An 18686-nucleotide genomic window follows, 5' to 3' on the forward strand; every position below is an offset into this window, starting at 1 on the left:
TACAGATTCACCATCACTTGCAGGTTTTTTTGTATTACTTGCAAATTGATGTCTTTTGTTTGGCATTTAATCAGTTTGCAGAAACTTTGCTATTAGTAATTTATGGCCACGTTAATTTTTGTGTATAAATCCACACTTTAAAAATAAGTTTATATACATCTTTTAAGATATATCTGTAAGTTATAATAACTGACTAGTAGTATTTTATTGTATTTATCATGCCAACAGAATGGGACAGACTGAGGTATGTAAAACAACAATCAAAACTTTACCATTTTATCAGCATACTTGTAAAGGTCCATTAATATGAAAGCTTCACTTATGTCAAACTGCTGCTGAAACAGTCTGCAAAGGCATCTCAACCTAGTTACCCTCATTTTCCATTTTTTACTTCCTTTGAACAATACTTATAAGAACCGTTAGCACTTACATCTGGAATAAAACCAATTTCATTAAGGTGGTTACTCAGCTCTGGATCATGGAATGCAATCATCTGGGAAAACACCGTCAGGTATTCTGAAATGACAAGCATATTCAAGATCATTGTCAGAAGCACAAGCCACCACATACTGCTAGCTTACAATAGAGCTGTAGAAAAGGAAGACTTTTAATTTTTAAAAATTTTTTTTAAACCTACAATAAAACAGCAAGTGAATACCACTACTGTCCTCCTTGTCACCATTATACTCAATACAGAAGAAATATTTCATTTCTCTTTCTTAGTACTTCTCAATTTGGATTTTCAACAATCCAAATACTTAGTCCATACTTAGGTTGTGATGTATGTTCGACATGCAAAGCTAGACTTTTCCGTATGAGTACGAGCCACAAGATATTGATGGAAGCAAATTAGAAGAAGATCGTTCCAAGGATTTTTAAGACCCAAACTGTTTTAGTGATATACAAAGTTTATACTCTTTAAATTATATTCTGTGTGGTTTCTTTTCTACAAAGTTAAATTCTGTAATCTAGCAGTTGAGGTTTTAAGACAATAGGGATTTAAGGTTACCATTTCCATGATCAGCAACATCTTAATTTGTATTTTTTGGATCAGATAAGAAGAAATACTTATTGTAAAAGATAAAATTTATTACATCTTCAGCATAGCATATTAGGCCGACGGCTACAATTTAATTAAGTTGTCTAAATAACACTTGCTTTTAATTGGAAGAGAAGCAGACAGCAGAACACAGACACCGACAGTTTTCTCCCTCTGTTCTGCCCCTCTCCCAGTTTTGTCCACACTATCATATGCTTTGTTAGAAGGAAGATGAAGAGGCAATAACATTGCAGTTTTGTAACAGATGGCAATTCCTTTTCCTCCATGCTCCCCAGAAGAGAGTAATTAGGGCCCCGACAGCTAGTTGAGGGGAGGAAGAGAGACAGAGAACGTGAACCCTGCTCCCAGATCAGAACATGCTGACGTCTCAATACTGCACAGACTACTGTCCCCAAATATAAGCCCCCAAACACCAAGTCCACACAGCTCCACAAATCAGCCATCTAGAATTGTGACTGCTTCCTTTAAAGTCTATTGTAAGGATTAGATGCCTACTACTGTCTCTCTTTAGGACGGCAAATAACTCCCTATTACTCAGTTTGTCTTCACCCCTGAAGTGGCAAAATTAAATTCCAATTCCACTGCTAAGAAGCACAGAAGTGGCTCTGCTGGGATAATTCCACATATAGACACCTTCATTTAAGAATAGAAGTAAGTCTAAACATTCAGTTGTTTATAGACTCCTATCTTACTTAAATCTTGATTACCTGCACTCAAGTCAACTCCTCTCAGGTTAAGCCAGCAAGTTAAGAACAGTCACTCTGTAAAATAATTCTGTTTGGACTACAAATTTTAAAAGCTGATTCTGCCTTGGGAAGACTGATAAACAATGCTCTCACTATAAGAACACAAGGGAAACAAGCCACAATCCTACTGCAAATTATACTTGAAAGGATGCCTAATTCTCCAAGGTAAGTTGCAATAAAAATTAAGTCCTCTTGAGTCGACTCCAGAATTTCACAACTTTTGCTTCAAGCTGCAAAGACAAAGCCACAGCACGCTAAACCTCTTAGGTGGTTTCTGGTATCTTAGGAGTGCCAGCCTCTCCCCTCTGATACTGCATCTCTATTATGCCATAGATGCCCTGGCAGCACTCAGCTGGGGAGTTAAGTAGGTAAACAGACCTGTGCTGAGTTTTGTGTCACCAAGGCCAGACTGCTTTGGAGCTACTCACACATCTCATGTTTTCTCAGTTTCAAGTCGAAGTTACTCTTGCATTCTTGCATGTATTCACATGCATACAAGTTAAGGAGATATCTGAATCCATGCCTTAAATTCATACCACACTACTTGATAGTAATTTAAAAAAAGTGCATCTCTAAGGTGCATCTTACATGGGTTTTATTTCACAAAACAGCCAGTAATCACAAGTCAGGTATAGCAAACCAGTAATCCTACACATTCAGCTGTATGCTGACGAAAACAATTTCACAATTAGCTTCCATGAAGCACATTTATTTTAAAATTGCATTCTCATGCCCATGAGGGTTCTCTACAGATATACTACTGGCTGATAAATACCATCTTTATTTGACTAGCCAGTCTCATGAAATGTAATTATTGTGTGGGATTACATGGTTAATTAAGGGTCTATTGAAAACACACAAATCTTTTCAAAAATGTATTGCTTAGGTCCAGCCAATTGCTGTTGGTTGGAATTTTATTATATGAAGTTTTGTTTTACACAATTGGGCATTCCATACCCAAACCCCTTTAACTGCTCTTGCTTCCTGTTTCATTTAAGGAAATACATTTGATATGATTAGAAAAAACATGTATCTTCATTGTACAGGACAAGCTCAGAAATGAGGTATGTTGAACTCTGCAGTTCGAAAAATTCCTTCTGTCCACCCCTACATGGAACACGTAAAGAAGCTAAGAAGTTAAAATTGCAGTAGGCATTTAAATGACACATTCTTAGCACTTTCTTCCAACCCAATAATGCAGGGAAATTACACAGAATTTTCCTTTAAAACTGTATTTACACGTTGGTGTTTGACATACGACCCTAGAAAGGATTAAATCAGAATACTGAAAGAATCCTAAAAGGTCCAGTATCCCTGAGTCCTTGATGATGCCAGATATTGCACAGGAACTCAGAATCCTACTAACCTATATTTCTAACTGTGGCTGATAGCTATTTTTGTATAGCCCCTCAGGAATAACATCAGGGAACTCTATAGAGCACAAGTATTATTTTATGGAAGAGTATACCCCCTTGAGAAAAGTCTTTGTAAAGCTATCAATCTTGAAGTCTAAAGCAGTTGTCTCCACAGGACCATCTGATATAATATACTTACTCTTTTCATCTTTAGACCTTTACTGCCCCTTTTTTTCCAGCAAGCACTCTTTCTTTACAAACAAAAGGATGCAAACAAGTTCTCTTGAATAGTTTTTCCAAACTATTATTTTACATATTCAGTTCATAACACCTCTTACCCATTGTCTTTTATAAGTAAACTCTCCTAATCACTGTGTTCTCTCCCTATTATCCAATATTTAACTGCTTTTATGTCTAATCATTTTTTGTTGATCAGTTCTTAATTTCCTTTCATTTTTTGAAGACAAAAAACGACAGACACGGTTTCTAAGTTGAGGAGTTTCACAAGTTCTATACAAAAGAATTTCTTTAAAAGAAATACAAGGACAGCAAGCCATGCTGAAACCCAGTATTCAATAAACACTCACAACTACTTGCAGTTAAAAACATTCATTACCACCTGTTGGTTTTTTTTGTAAACTACTGATGGCTTTTCAAACAGCTTCTTTTGGTTTTTTAAAAACTCTTGGCAAGACAAATTATCTTTCCAACACAGACTGTGCCAAGGTGGCTTTCTAGGTCTAGACAATTCCTTCTTCAAGTTTCCATGAAATTTACAATTAATTTTCAAGTAGAATAGACATTTACCTCCTAGCTATTGTTTTAATTTCTTTGAGTTACCTATATAGTTGTTGAAGACTAAACAATGGAATGTTATTCCTCAGGGTTCTCCAACTCCTGTCCTGTATTGAATGACATTATGTTCTGTTTAGTAAGAAACTCCCCTCAAATCCCTAACTCTCTGAATACCGTAACTTCCATTTTCTGAGAAGTCCCTAGTTTGTACTGTTCCTCTTCTTTTTCCCTCATTGTCAAAACAGCTCCTGTAACAGTATGATTTTGATCACCTGAAGGGTAGGTCTTTACAATCTAACACTGGAAAGACTATTTCCTCATTTTACAACTTTGCATGATAGACTGACTCTTACCTTGGATATTACACAGAACATTTTTGGGGGGGGGGGGGGGGGGGGGGTTTGTGTGTCCTGGGTTCAGCTGGGGTAGAGTTAATTTTCACAAGAAGCTGGGAGGGGACACAGCCAGGACAGCTGACTCAAACTAGCCAAGGGGGTATTTGATACCATATGACATCATGTTCACTATATAACTAGGGGAGCTGCTCGGGGGGTAGGAGGGAATGCAGCTCAGGAATGGGCTGGGCATCGGGTGCCAGGTGGTGAGCAATTGCATTGTGCATCACTCACTTCATATATTCTTTTATTAGTATTGTTGTTGTTATTTCTTCTCTCCTTGTGTCCTATTAAACTGTCCTTACCTCAATCCATGAGTTTTTACCTTTTTTAATTCCTATTCTCCTCCCCGTCCCACCAGGGGTGGGGGAGGAGTGAGCAAGCATCCACGTGGTGCTTAGTTACTGGCTGGGCCTAAACCGTGACATTGTGTGCAGTTGGGTTTTTTCTCCTGCCTGAATCTTTACCCACTTATTTTGTTCCTACTTTTCTTGCACAGTTGTTGTTCTTATTTATCTAAAACAAAGCTTTGGAAAGAAATAGATGTGTATTTCTACAGTATGATTCCAACTGTATTCCAATTTTACCAACACTTGAAAAAGTATATTATTATATCCAGAAATAATTCTACTTCTCTTAGGACTACAAAAAAAATAAAGGGACTTACTTACCTTGAATAACATGAGAATTATCCTTCAGAAAGAAGTTATACAAATACTTGGGGATAAAAGCAGACATGCAGGCATATGCCAGAGCTGAAAAAATTAAAAAAATGGATGCAACTACAGAGGTAAAAACATAAGTACACCTAAAAAATTTCATTAATAAGCAAATAATAAGCATAAATACTTAAATCAATCTATACATAAAAATTATTGTAGAACACATAAAAAGGGCACATTCCTTATTAAAGAATTTTAAAAGCTCCTAAAAAAAGTCTCCTTCTGTCACTGAGTAATCAATATAAAGCTGGCTGGACCTGATCTGCTCCCAGTTTATTTCCATACTTCTCAGTAACAAAGAAATGAGATGTGTTTGGAAAGCCGTGGTGATGTTTGTGTCAAAAAGTGAAAGTCCCTGGATGAATAAAATATAAGAAGACAATTTCAGACTACTGCATTATTGTAGTCTTCTGGGTTTTCTTCTATAGAACTTACATCAAGTTTATGCCCCATTAGACTTGCATCTTGTCTCTTACTTCAGCTCAGAGACTAAAGATGATAGAATTCAGAAGAAAAAAAAGAGTGGAATATAATAATATAATTAAAAATACTTTCAAAAAGATGGACAAAAACATCTTAAATTTCTCAACAGCTCCTCATATACATACCAATTATAGATTAGAGGGTAAAAACTTAAGTGTTTATCCCCTTGATTAATTCCTGGGAACTTGGCTGAGAGACAATGTATTGTCATACAATTCTTAGCCATGGTGCTAGACCACAGATACAAAAAAGAAATACGGGTTTGTCGTAAATTGTGCAAAGACAATAAATATAATTTTGGAAGTTTCTTAGCAAAACATCAGATTTATAGCAAATATGACATAGGATCATGTTTTACATGAATTCTGTGTTAGAACTTTTCTAGCATTGAAACCAATTTTTAAATATCCAAGCCAAATGTGTCCAATTCAGTTCGTAAACCAGCAGAAAAACTTTACATAATTCACTACTATTATATTTTGCTTCAATGGGAAGGAAACCACGCTCTACAATCAAACTGTATAGGAACATCTCAAGAGCAAGAAAAATCTGTTGAAATACTTAAATTAGTATGCACAGTAGGCATAATAGGAGTCATTGTCCTAAGAAACTAGTTTTCCCTGGTACGGACCTTATAAAAAGAAAGCCAGGTGCAAGAGAATAGAAGATTGGACTAGACCTATTCTTAACAAATCACATTCTCAGAAGATAAAGGCCACATATCCAAAGCTGGTCTGATAAGCCTTTAGGCATTTAAAACCACCATCAGCTTTTCTGAATAAAGCTAGTCTGACAGGTTAACAGATAGGTTAACAAATAATGCATTCACATTAAACAAGGCAGAACTACAGCTTCACTGAAAAAGACAAGTACTAGAGAAGCATTTCTTGCTTTTCTATAACCAAGGTGATTTGTGCTTTTTATTATATATTCATTATTGTACTCGGGAATAAACACAGGGTTTGAATCCCTGCTTGAAGAACAGTACAACACATACGCTTTTCAAAACCCAACCATTTCTTTTGAGTTGTGGCAAAAAGAGCTTTAAAATTCCTCTGTAGCTACAGAAAGTTTCCATCCAGTGCAAAAGCACCCAGTGGGTGCACACATCTGTCTACTATTAGATACAGATGACAGACTGTGCTTCCCCTTCAATCCCAGCAGAAAAAGGTACTCACCTTCATTGTTAAAATTCAAGTACAGAAATGGTGCACAAAGAGAGTCAAGACCTAAAGAGAGAAAAGCCATGGATGGCATAAAGAACTCATTTATTGTAATGCACAACATAAATTCATTAATCATGAAAATTTGCATAGTTGATACTGATTATAATTCTGCAATGTCAGGCTTCACATGTAATGCTGAGAACCACTGTGAGATCAATGCATGAAAACAGAGAAGATTTCAAATTACTGAACTATAATGCTGAATTGATTATTGTGCCAAGGATTCCAAGAAATGCAAATTACCATCCCAAGAACTCTCTCAGTAACTTCTGCAGTTTTACCTTGGAACTGAACAGACTATTTTTTTTTTTTTTTTTAAATAAAGTGACTGAAACTTAAGGAGAGTAAATATATAAGAAAGAGTGGAGCAATTTTGCATTACAAATTAAATATAAATCATTAGGATCTAAATTTGCAATTACACACAGATTCATTCTTCAAAAGAAATAGAAATGAAAGCACTCAAAAAAAATGCTTACATTATTGGTGAGGGGAAGTGGGGGAGGTAATTTTAAGTCAGCCGTAGCTTTCCAGTTAATTATCTGTCCTTGCCAACTAGTGAAACTCACCTTGCCAGTACACCAAATCAGGATGGGAAACAACCCAGGCCTTCAGTACACGTCTAAACTTTGCATGACCCTCTGGCGATGACAGCAATTCATCATACTGATGGCAACGAGGAATATCAACTTCAATCTGCACCACAGCCAAGCATACAATATAAAGAGAAGTCAGAGTAAGTGTGGCAGCACTACAGCAATTTTGCAACACTAGAGGTGGAAGTCAGGCATAGAATGTAGGTCAGACCACCATCATAAACACAATCTGCTTCCTCCATCACTTGAAACCAAAACTTAAAGGCAACAGGGAACTATAGCCACCCTGTCCAAGGTTAAAAATAGAGATTTTTTTCTTTTTCCAGATTCATATTTTTAAAAGGGTTCTAACCCTTGAAAAAGACAGCAAATTACAGTTATAGTTTTTTTCTGATCCAAATTTGGACTCATTTCAGGTGCTAATATCACTTTGCTCTAAAGGATAATCAAATCAGAGTTCTCAGAACGTTGTACCCAATTTGATGGAAAATATTTCTTCACCCAGCCGAAAGGAACAGCTGTTGCTTGTGATGTCTTTTTATGTCTGGCAAGACTTCTTGGAGAAACAAATCGCTCAAGAACCCATTTCTGTGAAGCACAGCTCACCTTACAGAATCTCAGGGTATTCAGCACTATCTGGTACAAGGTCCAACAGGTACAACAAACATTTGATAGAAACAGGACTTTTAACAATACATCAGTAACATTGTTCACTACACTCTGCTGCTGCTACAGAAACAGTGATTCTGAAGCAGAAGAGGATTTCACTTTCTGCATGTTATGGGGAACCCTTTTAGTATTATCAGCCACATCCGGTGTAATAGGCAAATGACTGCAACGGGTGGGAAATATCTTTGCATTACTTCAAGTGACAATATTTGATAACACTGGAAGACTTACTTGTCTGTCTGTAGGAATCGGTGTGTCTTTATCAATGGCATCATATTTTGCTTGTATGGCACCCTAAATGTGGAAGAAGAATACTTGAATTTAGAAAGCCCTTATTAACATAAATGCATATTACAATGTGCACACCGATATACAGAATTTGACTGTTTTTGTTAGGTGCTTAAGTTAGCAACTTTTTTTTCCTGAAAAAAATTCCCCAAAGTACAGACAATTCTGACAGCTGAATTTCAACAAAACAATCTTTATTCTGTTATGATTCAGGACATATAGACCATTCTGTGACCTCCTCAGTTCAATCTTCAGTGATTTTCAGTTGTTAATGCAGGAAGCTATGTACTTGATAGAGTTTTCCATTTTCAAGTTACGAGATGGTCTCAATTTTAAATTCAGTGCTTACCTCAGCCACTGGCAAATGGCTTTCAGCATCATCTCTGTAAAGACACTGAATTCAGCTGCCTGTTAATTAATATTGGTGTTACCAATACATACTACTCTTAAGTAGCCTGTCCTTGCATGAATCCCAAGACAGGCAGGCTAACAAGTCCATCTTAATGTTATGGGACAGGGAAACACCGCCTGCATTGTAAGCAGATAAAGCATGAGAACTGACTCATCTCCCAAGACGCAGGCTACAACCCTGACCATCAGTTGTTCTTTAAACTTTACAGCTTTTTTCTCGGTCACATTATATCATACTCAGCAGATCACATCCTAAGCTAAGTATCCTAAATAACCTGGGATGTGTTATCTATAAGAACCTCTTTGCTGCACTACTGCAGATTGCAAGCAGGGTAGGTGCAAAAGCTGGATAGTCAAGCAGTGTCTGTGAGGAGTCCTTATTTCTGGGACATTTCTTTCTAGTCCTTTGTCCAAAACGGTTACATTTAATTTATTTATTCTCCAGTCTTTGGAGGAAATGCATTGATTGGTACGTGAGAAAAATACATTTGATATGTTTCATCCTGTTTTGCCCAACTACTGGTGACCGAAGCAGGATTCTAACTGCATGTCAAAAAATAATCAAAATCAAAACAAAAAACCCCCCTGTTAACTACCTATTGTATTTAAACAATCTAGAAAAATTTTGCTGTATGGGTAGTATTTTTCCATCCCATAATCAAAATTAAGAGCAGTCAAGTTTACATACATTCTCTGAAATAAAATAATATTGGAGACAAGAAGCATGTTTGTCTGAACATTCTTTGTTCACACAATTTCATGACTCATTTTGTTTGAAATGCCAGTAATTCTACTTGCCAAATCTTCAAATCCATTCCAGCTTACCTGTCAATGCCATTCCTATCTCACTCCCTCCCCAGTCAGTACTGGACCTTCTGCAAATGCCCTCCCATTGCCCTTACCTCAACACCCAGCAGGGCAGCCCAGGTTATGCCTCTCAGAAGAGGAGGGATGTCAACCCTGGCTTCTTTCCAAATTTGGTTTTTCTTATATGGATAGGCCTTCAAAGAGAAGAGATTAACAGCAAAAAATGTTACCATGTAACTGAAACAATTGAAATCCCAGTCCTGGGACGGTCTTTCCCCCAAAGGACAAATGCTGTCAGCCTGAACAATGAATGCAAGTTTTACAAGTAAATTTCATTCCTAACTGGAAGGCCTAGATGGAGGAATACTATTTGATTTTAAAATACCCACTTTTTCTCATAAATGTATTCCTGTGGTTTGGTATACACTGGATATATAAATGTACTAAACCAAATTTTAGTTAAAAGCTTTTTCTTCATTAAATGTTTCTTTTCATACTATCCATCCAACTTTGTTTTATTAAACGTTTCTAGTTTATGCCTTCCTAAGTAGCGCACTTGATAATGCGCATCAGCTCTTTCTCATTCTTAAACAAGAATCCATCTCTCTGCATATATGTAAATTAGGGACTGGTGTTACTCCCCCCCAGTATAAACCCTGTATTTCTGACATGGCACTGTCACAGTAAAATGGTATTGTTTTCAAGTACCTTACTGCAGTCTGTTATGAAATAAAGGATGCAGAAGTATTTTCTTCAGTAAATAACAGGTATTAGCAACAGCTCTATTTTCATGTGCATACTTTAAAATATACTTTTATATTCATCACTACTGAAAGGACCTATTTCTCATATTTTTATTTTCAAATCTTCTTATACTTGTATAGGGTTTTCTTCCCCCTTTCCCACTATGGTCTCTTGTATCTCTGCTTCCTTTTTCAATTACTTGGTGCTTTAAAAATCCTCTAATTAACAGACCAAACCCAATTATCCAGCATCAGAAAGATTCCATACCTTCAACAGCCTGTCAAACAGGACAATTCTATTTAGCTGGTACTCTGTGTCCCTCTCCCGGATGATCAGAGGAAGACTAGCAGCTGCAGACAGCTCATTACTACTATTTGAATGAGGTAAAGTTGACTGGCTGAAAAGAGAGTTAGGATAGTAGTAGTGAACAGTAAGAAATACAAATCATTGTGAAAAAAATGAATATCCTGTGATGTATTTCTGAGTCAGAAACAAGTATAAATGGATAATTTTGAATATTCAGCACAAAGAGTTGATTTCCAGAACAGAGAAACAGGCTAGGATCCTCAGTTTGGTATCAGGGCCCTGAGTCCACCAATGCAGAGTGCTTATCAGCTCTCATTGACTTTAAGAGCCAAACAAGGACATGTTAGATTTGGTTTTGGAAGACAGTTGTGTCTAGCTCTGCAGTGTGCCACTCAAATAAAACTAATAACTCAAAATTCAGTCCCTTCTATATGTACAAACTTACACACACACTTACTCATCTTCAAGCAATGGATAAAATGCTTCCCCACCAACATCTTTCAGTCTCTGAAAGGAAGAATAAAAATAATTATCAGAATACTGCTCAGAATTCAAGTGGAAATATTTAGCGGAATACAAAAACTATTAATTAGCAATTCATTTGCCAAATTTAGAAGCTTGCCTTGAGATCTAAGCATTAGCTCAGTCCTCCATCAGCAAAGAAACATACACCCTTTAATGGTAAAAACTTTTGCTAATACAGGCTTTTTGAGTTGATGGATGTTCTTCTGCCTGAAGATAACACTCATTCATAAACCTATTTCCACACAAAATGTAGCTTCTATGGGCCATGGATTAATAGATCAATAGTATTACATAGTTTTTTTTCTTTGCCTCATTTTTCTACATGGAGTTCCTATCCAAGTAGCTGCAAAGCAACTGCACAACTTGGTTTATATTTTTAATCCGTTCAAGAGTTATGCAAATTTGAGTTCCTTTTAGTAGCTGCATCTGAAAGCTGCACAGAAATACAGACACTCTCTGGCAAGGTGACAGACAAGCATGCCTGGACTTTTGCCTGAAGTTTTCAGACACCTTTGGTGCATCGTGATTAATGTTTAATACCTTCCTCCCTGCAGTGCTCTGTTTTGCAGTTCAATCCCTAACTTAAAGGCATACAGCATACAGTCTGTTCCTCCTGGGATTGGAAGAACAGTTCATTCTCAGTTCATTCAGTACTGATCCTCTTTTGATTACAAGCAACATGCTCTGCTCCATAAAAGGTGTTTGAAGAATTGCCTAAGTTCAAAAATTTATTTCAACTAACATTGCAAGGTTCAGGCTTGTATCTTCCTCAAAATGAAACTTCAGTATATAACTTATTTGCTGCTGTATTTATAGAAGCAGGTAGCAATATCCAAAATTACAGATTAAAAAGCTTTTAAAAAAGCCTTAAAAACGGCCCTTTTGTAGGAACAACAGTAGGAGCTGCAGTGTGTACTACCTTTAAAATAGCCATTGTATATTCTTAACCTCCCCACTGCTCCCCAAACCCCACCAACCAAGCAAACAAAATAACCCAGTTCTTTGGTCTGTTTTCATGCATTTGTGTGAAGTAATGCAAAGTTCTTCTGAAGAAATATGTTTACACAGTATTTGCCACATTGCCCCCAAAATTACGGTAATGGTGGCAGAGATCAAGACTTCAGGAATCACCTTCCTTTCTATATTAACCCTTGTAATCATATGGAAAGGTATTTTTATAAAGACTGTGACAGTATTGCATTCACTACTATAAAAAGCAAGCTGCAAACAGTGCAGCACAAATTTCTAATTCTACAGCAATAAAGCTCTACATATGTAAAGACATGTGAACAATTAAAACATTTCAGTGATACATGCAGTAAATCTTGTAACTGATCATTACATCAGGGAAAATTATGAGTTATCATATGCTGATTTTTCCACTGAAGATGAAAGAAAACTGCATTACTGCATGTTGGCAAAATGCTTTGAAGTGATCTTTTGAACTAGTTGTTTAATAGCTATACATTCCAAAGATTAGTAATTAACTACTGGGAACTTGGTATTCAATGTTAGGTATAAAGCCTTTAAGGATCTGCAACTGAATTGAGTTGATCTTTCTTTTGAATAATGTGAGCCACCTACAGACAGGAATTACAGAATGCAAGAAAACACTCACTGTCCAATTAGTTGAGCAATCGTGGAGAATATCAGGTACTACAGAACTATTTGGGCTACACCAGAACAAAGCAGGTAACAAAAATCAGGAAAGGGAGGGACACAGGAAGGGTATGGAGGGACAGAAGATAAATTAAATTTAATAAGCTTTTGCAGACAAAGCAATTTAATAGCATAAATCAGAATCTGACTCGGACGCCAAGAAGTGTTCTCTTGGAATTAGTAACACTGACATTTGTAGGAACAGCAGTAGGAGCTGCTGTTCCATATTCCCTTTAAACAAATATTTCTGCAGGAAAGACATAAGAACAAGTGCACAATATTCTTCTTACGTTTCGGAGCTGGCACAGAGACAAAGTCACAGTTGTGTCATCTAGGAGGGAACTTCTATCTCGTCCTTGCCCAAAGCTCTCACCATCTTCTAACAAAAAGCTTCAAAAGGGAGGTGGAAAAAAAAAAAAAAAATCAGGTCATTTTATAACATAAGACTTGAGTTAGGAAAAAAATAGAAAATTCTTACATCAATCAGTTTCCTCTTTAAAACAAAATACTAGCTCTGAGAAGTATACTGTATTGACTCTGCAGAGCATGAAACCTGCTATCAAGGGAATGTACAATCACCTTAAATTATTCAAACAGTTTTTGCTGTAAAAAGGCACATTTCAGGTTTTCTGTAACTTTGGTTTGCACACAAAGGAAAAGTAATGAGATATGGGATTAATATTCTCTTTTATTCCTTGACCTGGCACAGAGCAGGACTGCCATTTATTGTGAAAAGCAAAAATAAAACATTATTGTCATATGCAAGCCATTTCCCACCATGACAAAAAACAAGCAAAAGTATGACCCACACCTTTTCTGTTGCAGTCCATCTAAGGATACAAATACATCCGAGAAAGGGTATACACAAATTGTCTATTTATTGTTAAAATGTTAATATTGTTAAAGCAGACAACATGAAACTGATTTCCAGAAATTAAGCTAACATTCTCAGTATCACTTAGAAAACGGAGTCAGATTGCATTGTTGAAATAGATAGTATGACGAAAAATGTTTTCCCCCTCATAATTCAAAAGCACATGCATTCACCTCTGAGTACAGAAATAGGCAAACCCTTGAAATCTCACAGTAATTTTGCCACCAAAATACTACTTAAAAGCTAATTCCACCTTTTTCGCCAAGATATTGCATTCTGGCTGTACACTGACTTCATGTGTTTTAAAAACCCAGAACCAGCAAATTGATCTATATGGACACATAATTATGCTTACTAAGATAAGATTGTGGGATTAAAACATGAATATACTACACAAAATTGCAATGTGTACAGCAGTAAGATAAAAGTATTAATGACTAAAATGCTGTTACAGAATTATAAGTCATAAAACTAAGCATTTTACAAAAAAGCAATCAGCTGATCTGCTGAATAATTGGGTTGACCATTCAGCACTGCTGTTCTGTGAAAGAGAATTCAGAATATGAGAATTTGCTACAGAACATATTAAATTAAATTATAGTTACAAATATGCTGTTGAAGCATAGCAAGACATTTTTACTAAAACTTAATGCTATTGGAAAGTGTGCTAAATTTAGGGACTTCCAGTTCAGTATTTTCCACTTCACCTACATTTCTTCAAATTTCAGAAAGTGAAGTGCAGCTAGGCAACAGATATAAGGCATTCAATTAATGCCTTTAAATTGGGTGACATGACTTCCTGCTGTTCAAGAATGCCATTTTCAACATTTTTCACACATACAGGTCTTGAAACGAAAAACCAAACCAAAATGTTCTCTCAGTATCACTGGCCTTCATCCATCTTCCTTTCCCTTAAAGTGCTTCTCTTTCCTTACTTGGGAAGTGTGCAGACAGGTGGCTTTGATCGAATAATTTCCTTGTTTACAAGTTCTTTCTCCAAGTCTCCTCCAGCCAAACACCAGAGATAATAAACCTCTTCAATTGATCTTTCTGCTAGGTAATCACTATCTTCATCTATTAGGAGAAACCACATAAAAATGAGTTACAGCTTTTTAGGCAGCTTGTATTTCTTCCTACCACTATAAACACCTATTGTTGAAAAAAAAAAAAAAAAAAAAAGAAAATTCTTATGCTTGAAAGGTCCTAGATCTTTATGTGAAGTCAGAGGAAAACTGTTCTTCCCTTTGCAAGTGCCCTTTAGGTAGATTTAAGGAAAGAGCAGATGGGCAGAAGTCAGAAAAAAAAGCAAGTATTTCTGCAGTTTGCCTTGGTGCCAGAAAATAGAACCAATCAGATAAATACATCAAAATGTGGACTTTTGCTTCCTGTGTGTCTTTTAAAAAAATCCCCCAAACCACTATTTTGTACACAACACAGTGCTAAGAGTAAAAATAAGAAACTAGTGATTCATACTGAATAGTTATCTATCTTCCCTTCACATACCATACCCATACTAACAAGGTGTAAAATCTTAGTCTCCAAAAATTGTATAATGAGTTTTTCTAAACATGTAGAAATCTCCGAGTTCATCAGAAAAAGTTTGAGGACTTAAGAGTGGTAACAATTTCAGCATACTGTAGCTTTAAACTTAGAAAAGTCGCCTTTTATTCTAGAATGTGACCTCTTTCACAAGGATTTAGTTTTCCAATACTTCCAAAAAATCATCTCATGCTATGATCTAGTAGAATCTCATTACCAATTCACAACACAATTTAGTGAAACAAACTGCCATGTACATGCAGATGTCCAAATTCTAAAGGCAAAAGATGATGTTGATATTCCAAGCTGGACTTGAACACTAATGATAACTATTTATTACCTGAGGTTGAAGCACAAAATCAAGATGCCCTCCTTTGACTTGCACACTTCTCTCAAAACATGTTTGCATATATCTCTGCCCATTAAACAACTTATTACAAGAATGTAGTATTGTAACATTTAACAGTTTCTCTCCAGCAAAGTATTCAAAGAAAACATGAAAACATTTTCCTTCCCCCTCCAATGACATTCATCACACTACATGCTTTTACCTTTACATAATTGACTTATGTCTTCAGGAAGCGTTAAATTAGCACACCTTGGAGAAGATGAGAACAGACCAGCAGGTTTGTGGAAGAGAGGATATACTGAGGATACTTCACTGAACAAACTGTCATGCAGCAATTCCTCTGGAGTTGGCCTTGAATTAAGAGAATAAAACATTAAGAGTAAATTGCTTCCAAAAATATTACATTTCAGTAAGAAATGTCCCCAGTAAAAAAATATTAGCAAGTTATTTTAAATTATATTGGATTTCAGAAATTTTTATAGCAAAAATGTCTACCAATTTTGTTCAATTCACGATGCACAACACACCATGCAGTCTATTTACAGCCCAAGTTCAGATCTCATCTTCATTTAATGTACATAGCAACTATTTTATTAATTCCCCTTTAATTCCGCTAAGTAGAGATGGAAAAATGAAAGTGCAAAGCCTTGATTAAAGAATAAAAGCATACTTGTTTTTCAGAAGAAAGCTGTGGCAGACTGACATAATGAAAAAGTACTCTGAAAGAAGAGATGTGAAGAAAGCAGCCCTAATTCTGGCTACAACAGAGCTATAGTAACCACCACCAACTTCCAGACATGGAATCACTAAAAGCTGTGAACTTAGAACTACAAATGCCTGAATAGTTTTCCCTCAAAATACTCAGATTCAATCTCAAGGTTTTGCACACTTGACTTCCACCTCCCCTCAATTCTTCTCCTTTAAACATTGAAAAGCAATAAAACAAAGAATTTCTTATAGGTAGCACAAATCAGTATTCCACAAAAGGTTCAGCAACAAGTCTTCTAATTTCATAGTATCCCAGCAGAGTTTACTAGGCATTTGGACTGAATACTTGCCTCTGAGAAGGCTGGAATGTAAGGCATTTCTTCAGTAGAGCTATGATATTTTCAGAAAGGTCCTGGAACATAAGAAAAATATGGAGGAGGTCTGTTTATTACTGTCTTAATTCAGCAAGCCAATTAGCTCATACTTAACTTTTAACATACAGGCTATTCCTCTGAGGGCAATAAAATTTCACACCTACACATATATGAGGTTAGCTGTGTCAGACCAAAATGCTGGGAAAGTAATTCTTCTCACCCCCCAACCCGGCATTTGCTTTGGGGAAAAAATAAACTGAAAAATTTGCAATGTATGCAGCTTTTTATTTTTGTTTTAATTCAGATATTCTGTATCCAGCTTGAAACAATGCAGTACCTGGGAACTCCCTTCTGCTAATAGTTGGAATCCTTTTACACAATGTCTCAAAATATACAGACTCTACAATTCAGTGATTAATTTTGGGGGTGGGGAGGAATTGAACTGTATAAGCCTACACTATCAGAATGTGTAAAGTGGACCAAATAGAAGACTAAATTTCTAGAAGAAAAATACTTAACTCCCAACACTTTAAAGAAAATGTATAACTTAAACTATACAGACAGCACTAACATTTACTGAGATTGACAGTAATTTTAGGAAAGAATGAATATTACCAGTACTGGCTATTTGAAGGGACCTTAGATATATAGTTTAGACTTCAAAATTTTCCCTCATACTGCAATCCATCAAGTGACCAAATAAGTTAAAAAAAAAAAAAAATATATATATGTGAAATACTATGCAGCAATAATAAAATGTTTTGGATAAGACAGCATGGAAGAGCGAACTAGTTCCACAAACCTTAATAATATCAAGACAACCATGTTCTTCAGCCAATACAGTTACAATATCATCTACACAGCCTTTGAAAAACAAAACAATAAAAAGTTAAGTGATACCAATTAAAAAGGCTATCAGATAAAACCCCACCCCAATAAAAAGCACTTAACTTTGGCTTTTTATTGACATTACCACATCACTTGAAAGTAAATTCTCAAAATTAGAAATGAAAATTATTATTATCACCTATGCAGACAGAAAATTGAAGCCTAAGAAAGTAAAGTAGCACATCTAATTTAACAGTGAAAATCTTTTTGCAGGCTTAGTAAATCCAGAGTGTCAGGTTCTGACAAATAAATTTAAACAGTCTTGCCACTTATTAAAAAAACCAAAACAACAAAAACCCCTGAAAGAACTTAAAAATAACTCCATATAGAAGCTCAAAGTAATTTTCATTTTGTTGCTACTTGCAGATAATACTAGCAGTATTTTGTAACTTGTTTTCAACACATTATTGAGACAATAATTCTCAAGTCAGGACATGAATGTTTTTCAGTGGATAAAGGTTACCAATAACTTGCATTCAACTTGAAGGGGACTGAAATGCTTCAGAAAGCTAAGAAATCACTTACCAAACAGTCAGAATTTTAGTACCCAAGCACTAAGTGCTGAATGAAAAAGATGTCTCTACTGACAGCAACTAACAGTATTACTATTTGCTCTGGATAATAACAACTTCCTGATAAGCTTCAAATTGCAAATTCATGTCCTTCCCCTTCCTGTGATTTATACATAAACCCCACAAGAAATCAAGTTTTAAAAGCCACAGAATAGTCCCACTTCCAGACTCATTTACACTAAGAAAAAATTCCACATCTACGGTAATGTTTTATAGTTTGTAGGTGAAGCCAGAAACAAAAGCCTGGATCCAGTAATACACTTCTCAGCCCTCTTTTTATTTTCCGTCTTCCTATTTGCATCCTGCTTCTCCCTGCTTAGGATTTGGTGTACAAGCACTGCTAGTGCAGGGATAGTTTTCTTTCGTGTCATACAATTACTAACTGGTTTCAGAAACAAGCTGACTAGTCTGTAAAGCTGTAATTCTAGAACTGCTTGGAAATGTAAAAAACCCTGATTTTGTGCTACTTACCTAACATAATTATAAATTTCAATCTTTCTGCTATCTCCAAACTCTGGAATAATTTTCTCCCCTAAATAAATAACAAAAAACAAATTAACAGTTGAATGCTACTACATAAAAATATTTAAATAGC

The 18686-nt window shown here is 35.9% G+C and overlaps 1 protein-coding gene across 8 annotated transcripts in view; it reads right to left on the bottom strand.

The window, feature by feature from the left end:
- Positions 1–18686, bottom strand: part of TBCK (TBC1 domain containing kinase) — a 115813-nt gene that overhangs the window by 59624 nt on the left and 37503 nt on the right. For all 8 annotated transcript variants that reach the window (XM_030023508.2, XM_041124791.1, XM_041124796.1 and 5 more), the window contains 14 exons: positions 18563–18623; positions 17434–17495; positions 16608–16669; positions 15752–15900; positions 14597–14735; positions 13078–13177; positions 11061–11110; positions 10565–10694; positions 9649–9747; positions 8279–8341; positions 7352–7478; positions 6735–6785; positions 5023–5106; positions 431–516 (listed from right to left, as the gene is read on the bottom strand). In XM_030023508.2, coding sequence (XP_029879368.1) covers positions 431–516; positions 5023–5106; positions 6735–6785; positions 7352–7478; positions 8279–8341; positions 9649–9747; positions 10565–10694; positions 11061–11110; positions 13078–13177; positions 14597–14735; positions 15752–15900; positions 16608–16669; positions 17434–17495; positions 18563–18623 — 1263 coding nt within the window. The remainder of the gene's footprint in view (positions 1–430; positions 517–5022; positions 5107–6734; positions 6786–7351; positions 7479–8278; positions 8342–9648; positions 9748–10564; positions 10695–11060; positions 11111–13077; positions 13178–14596; positions 14736–15751; positions 15901–16607; positions 16670–17433; positions 17496–18562; positions 18624–18686) is intronic.

Source organism: Aquila chrysaetos, chromosome 1, assembly GCF_900496995.4.
Source record: "Aquila chrysaetos chrysaetos chromosome 1, bAquChr1.4, whole genome shotgun sequence".
NCBI lineage: Eukaryota > Metazoa > Chordata > Aves > Accipitriformes > Accipitridae > Aquila > Aquila chrysaetos.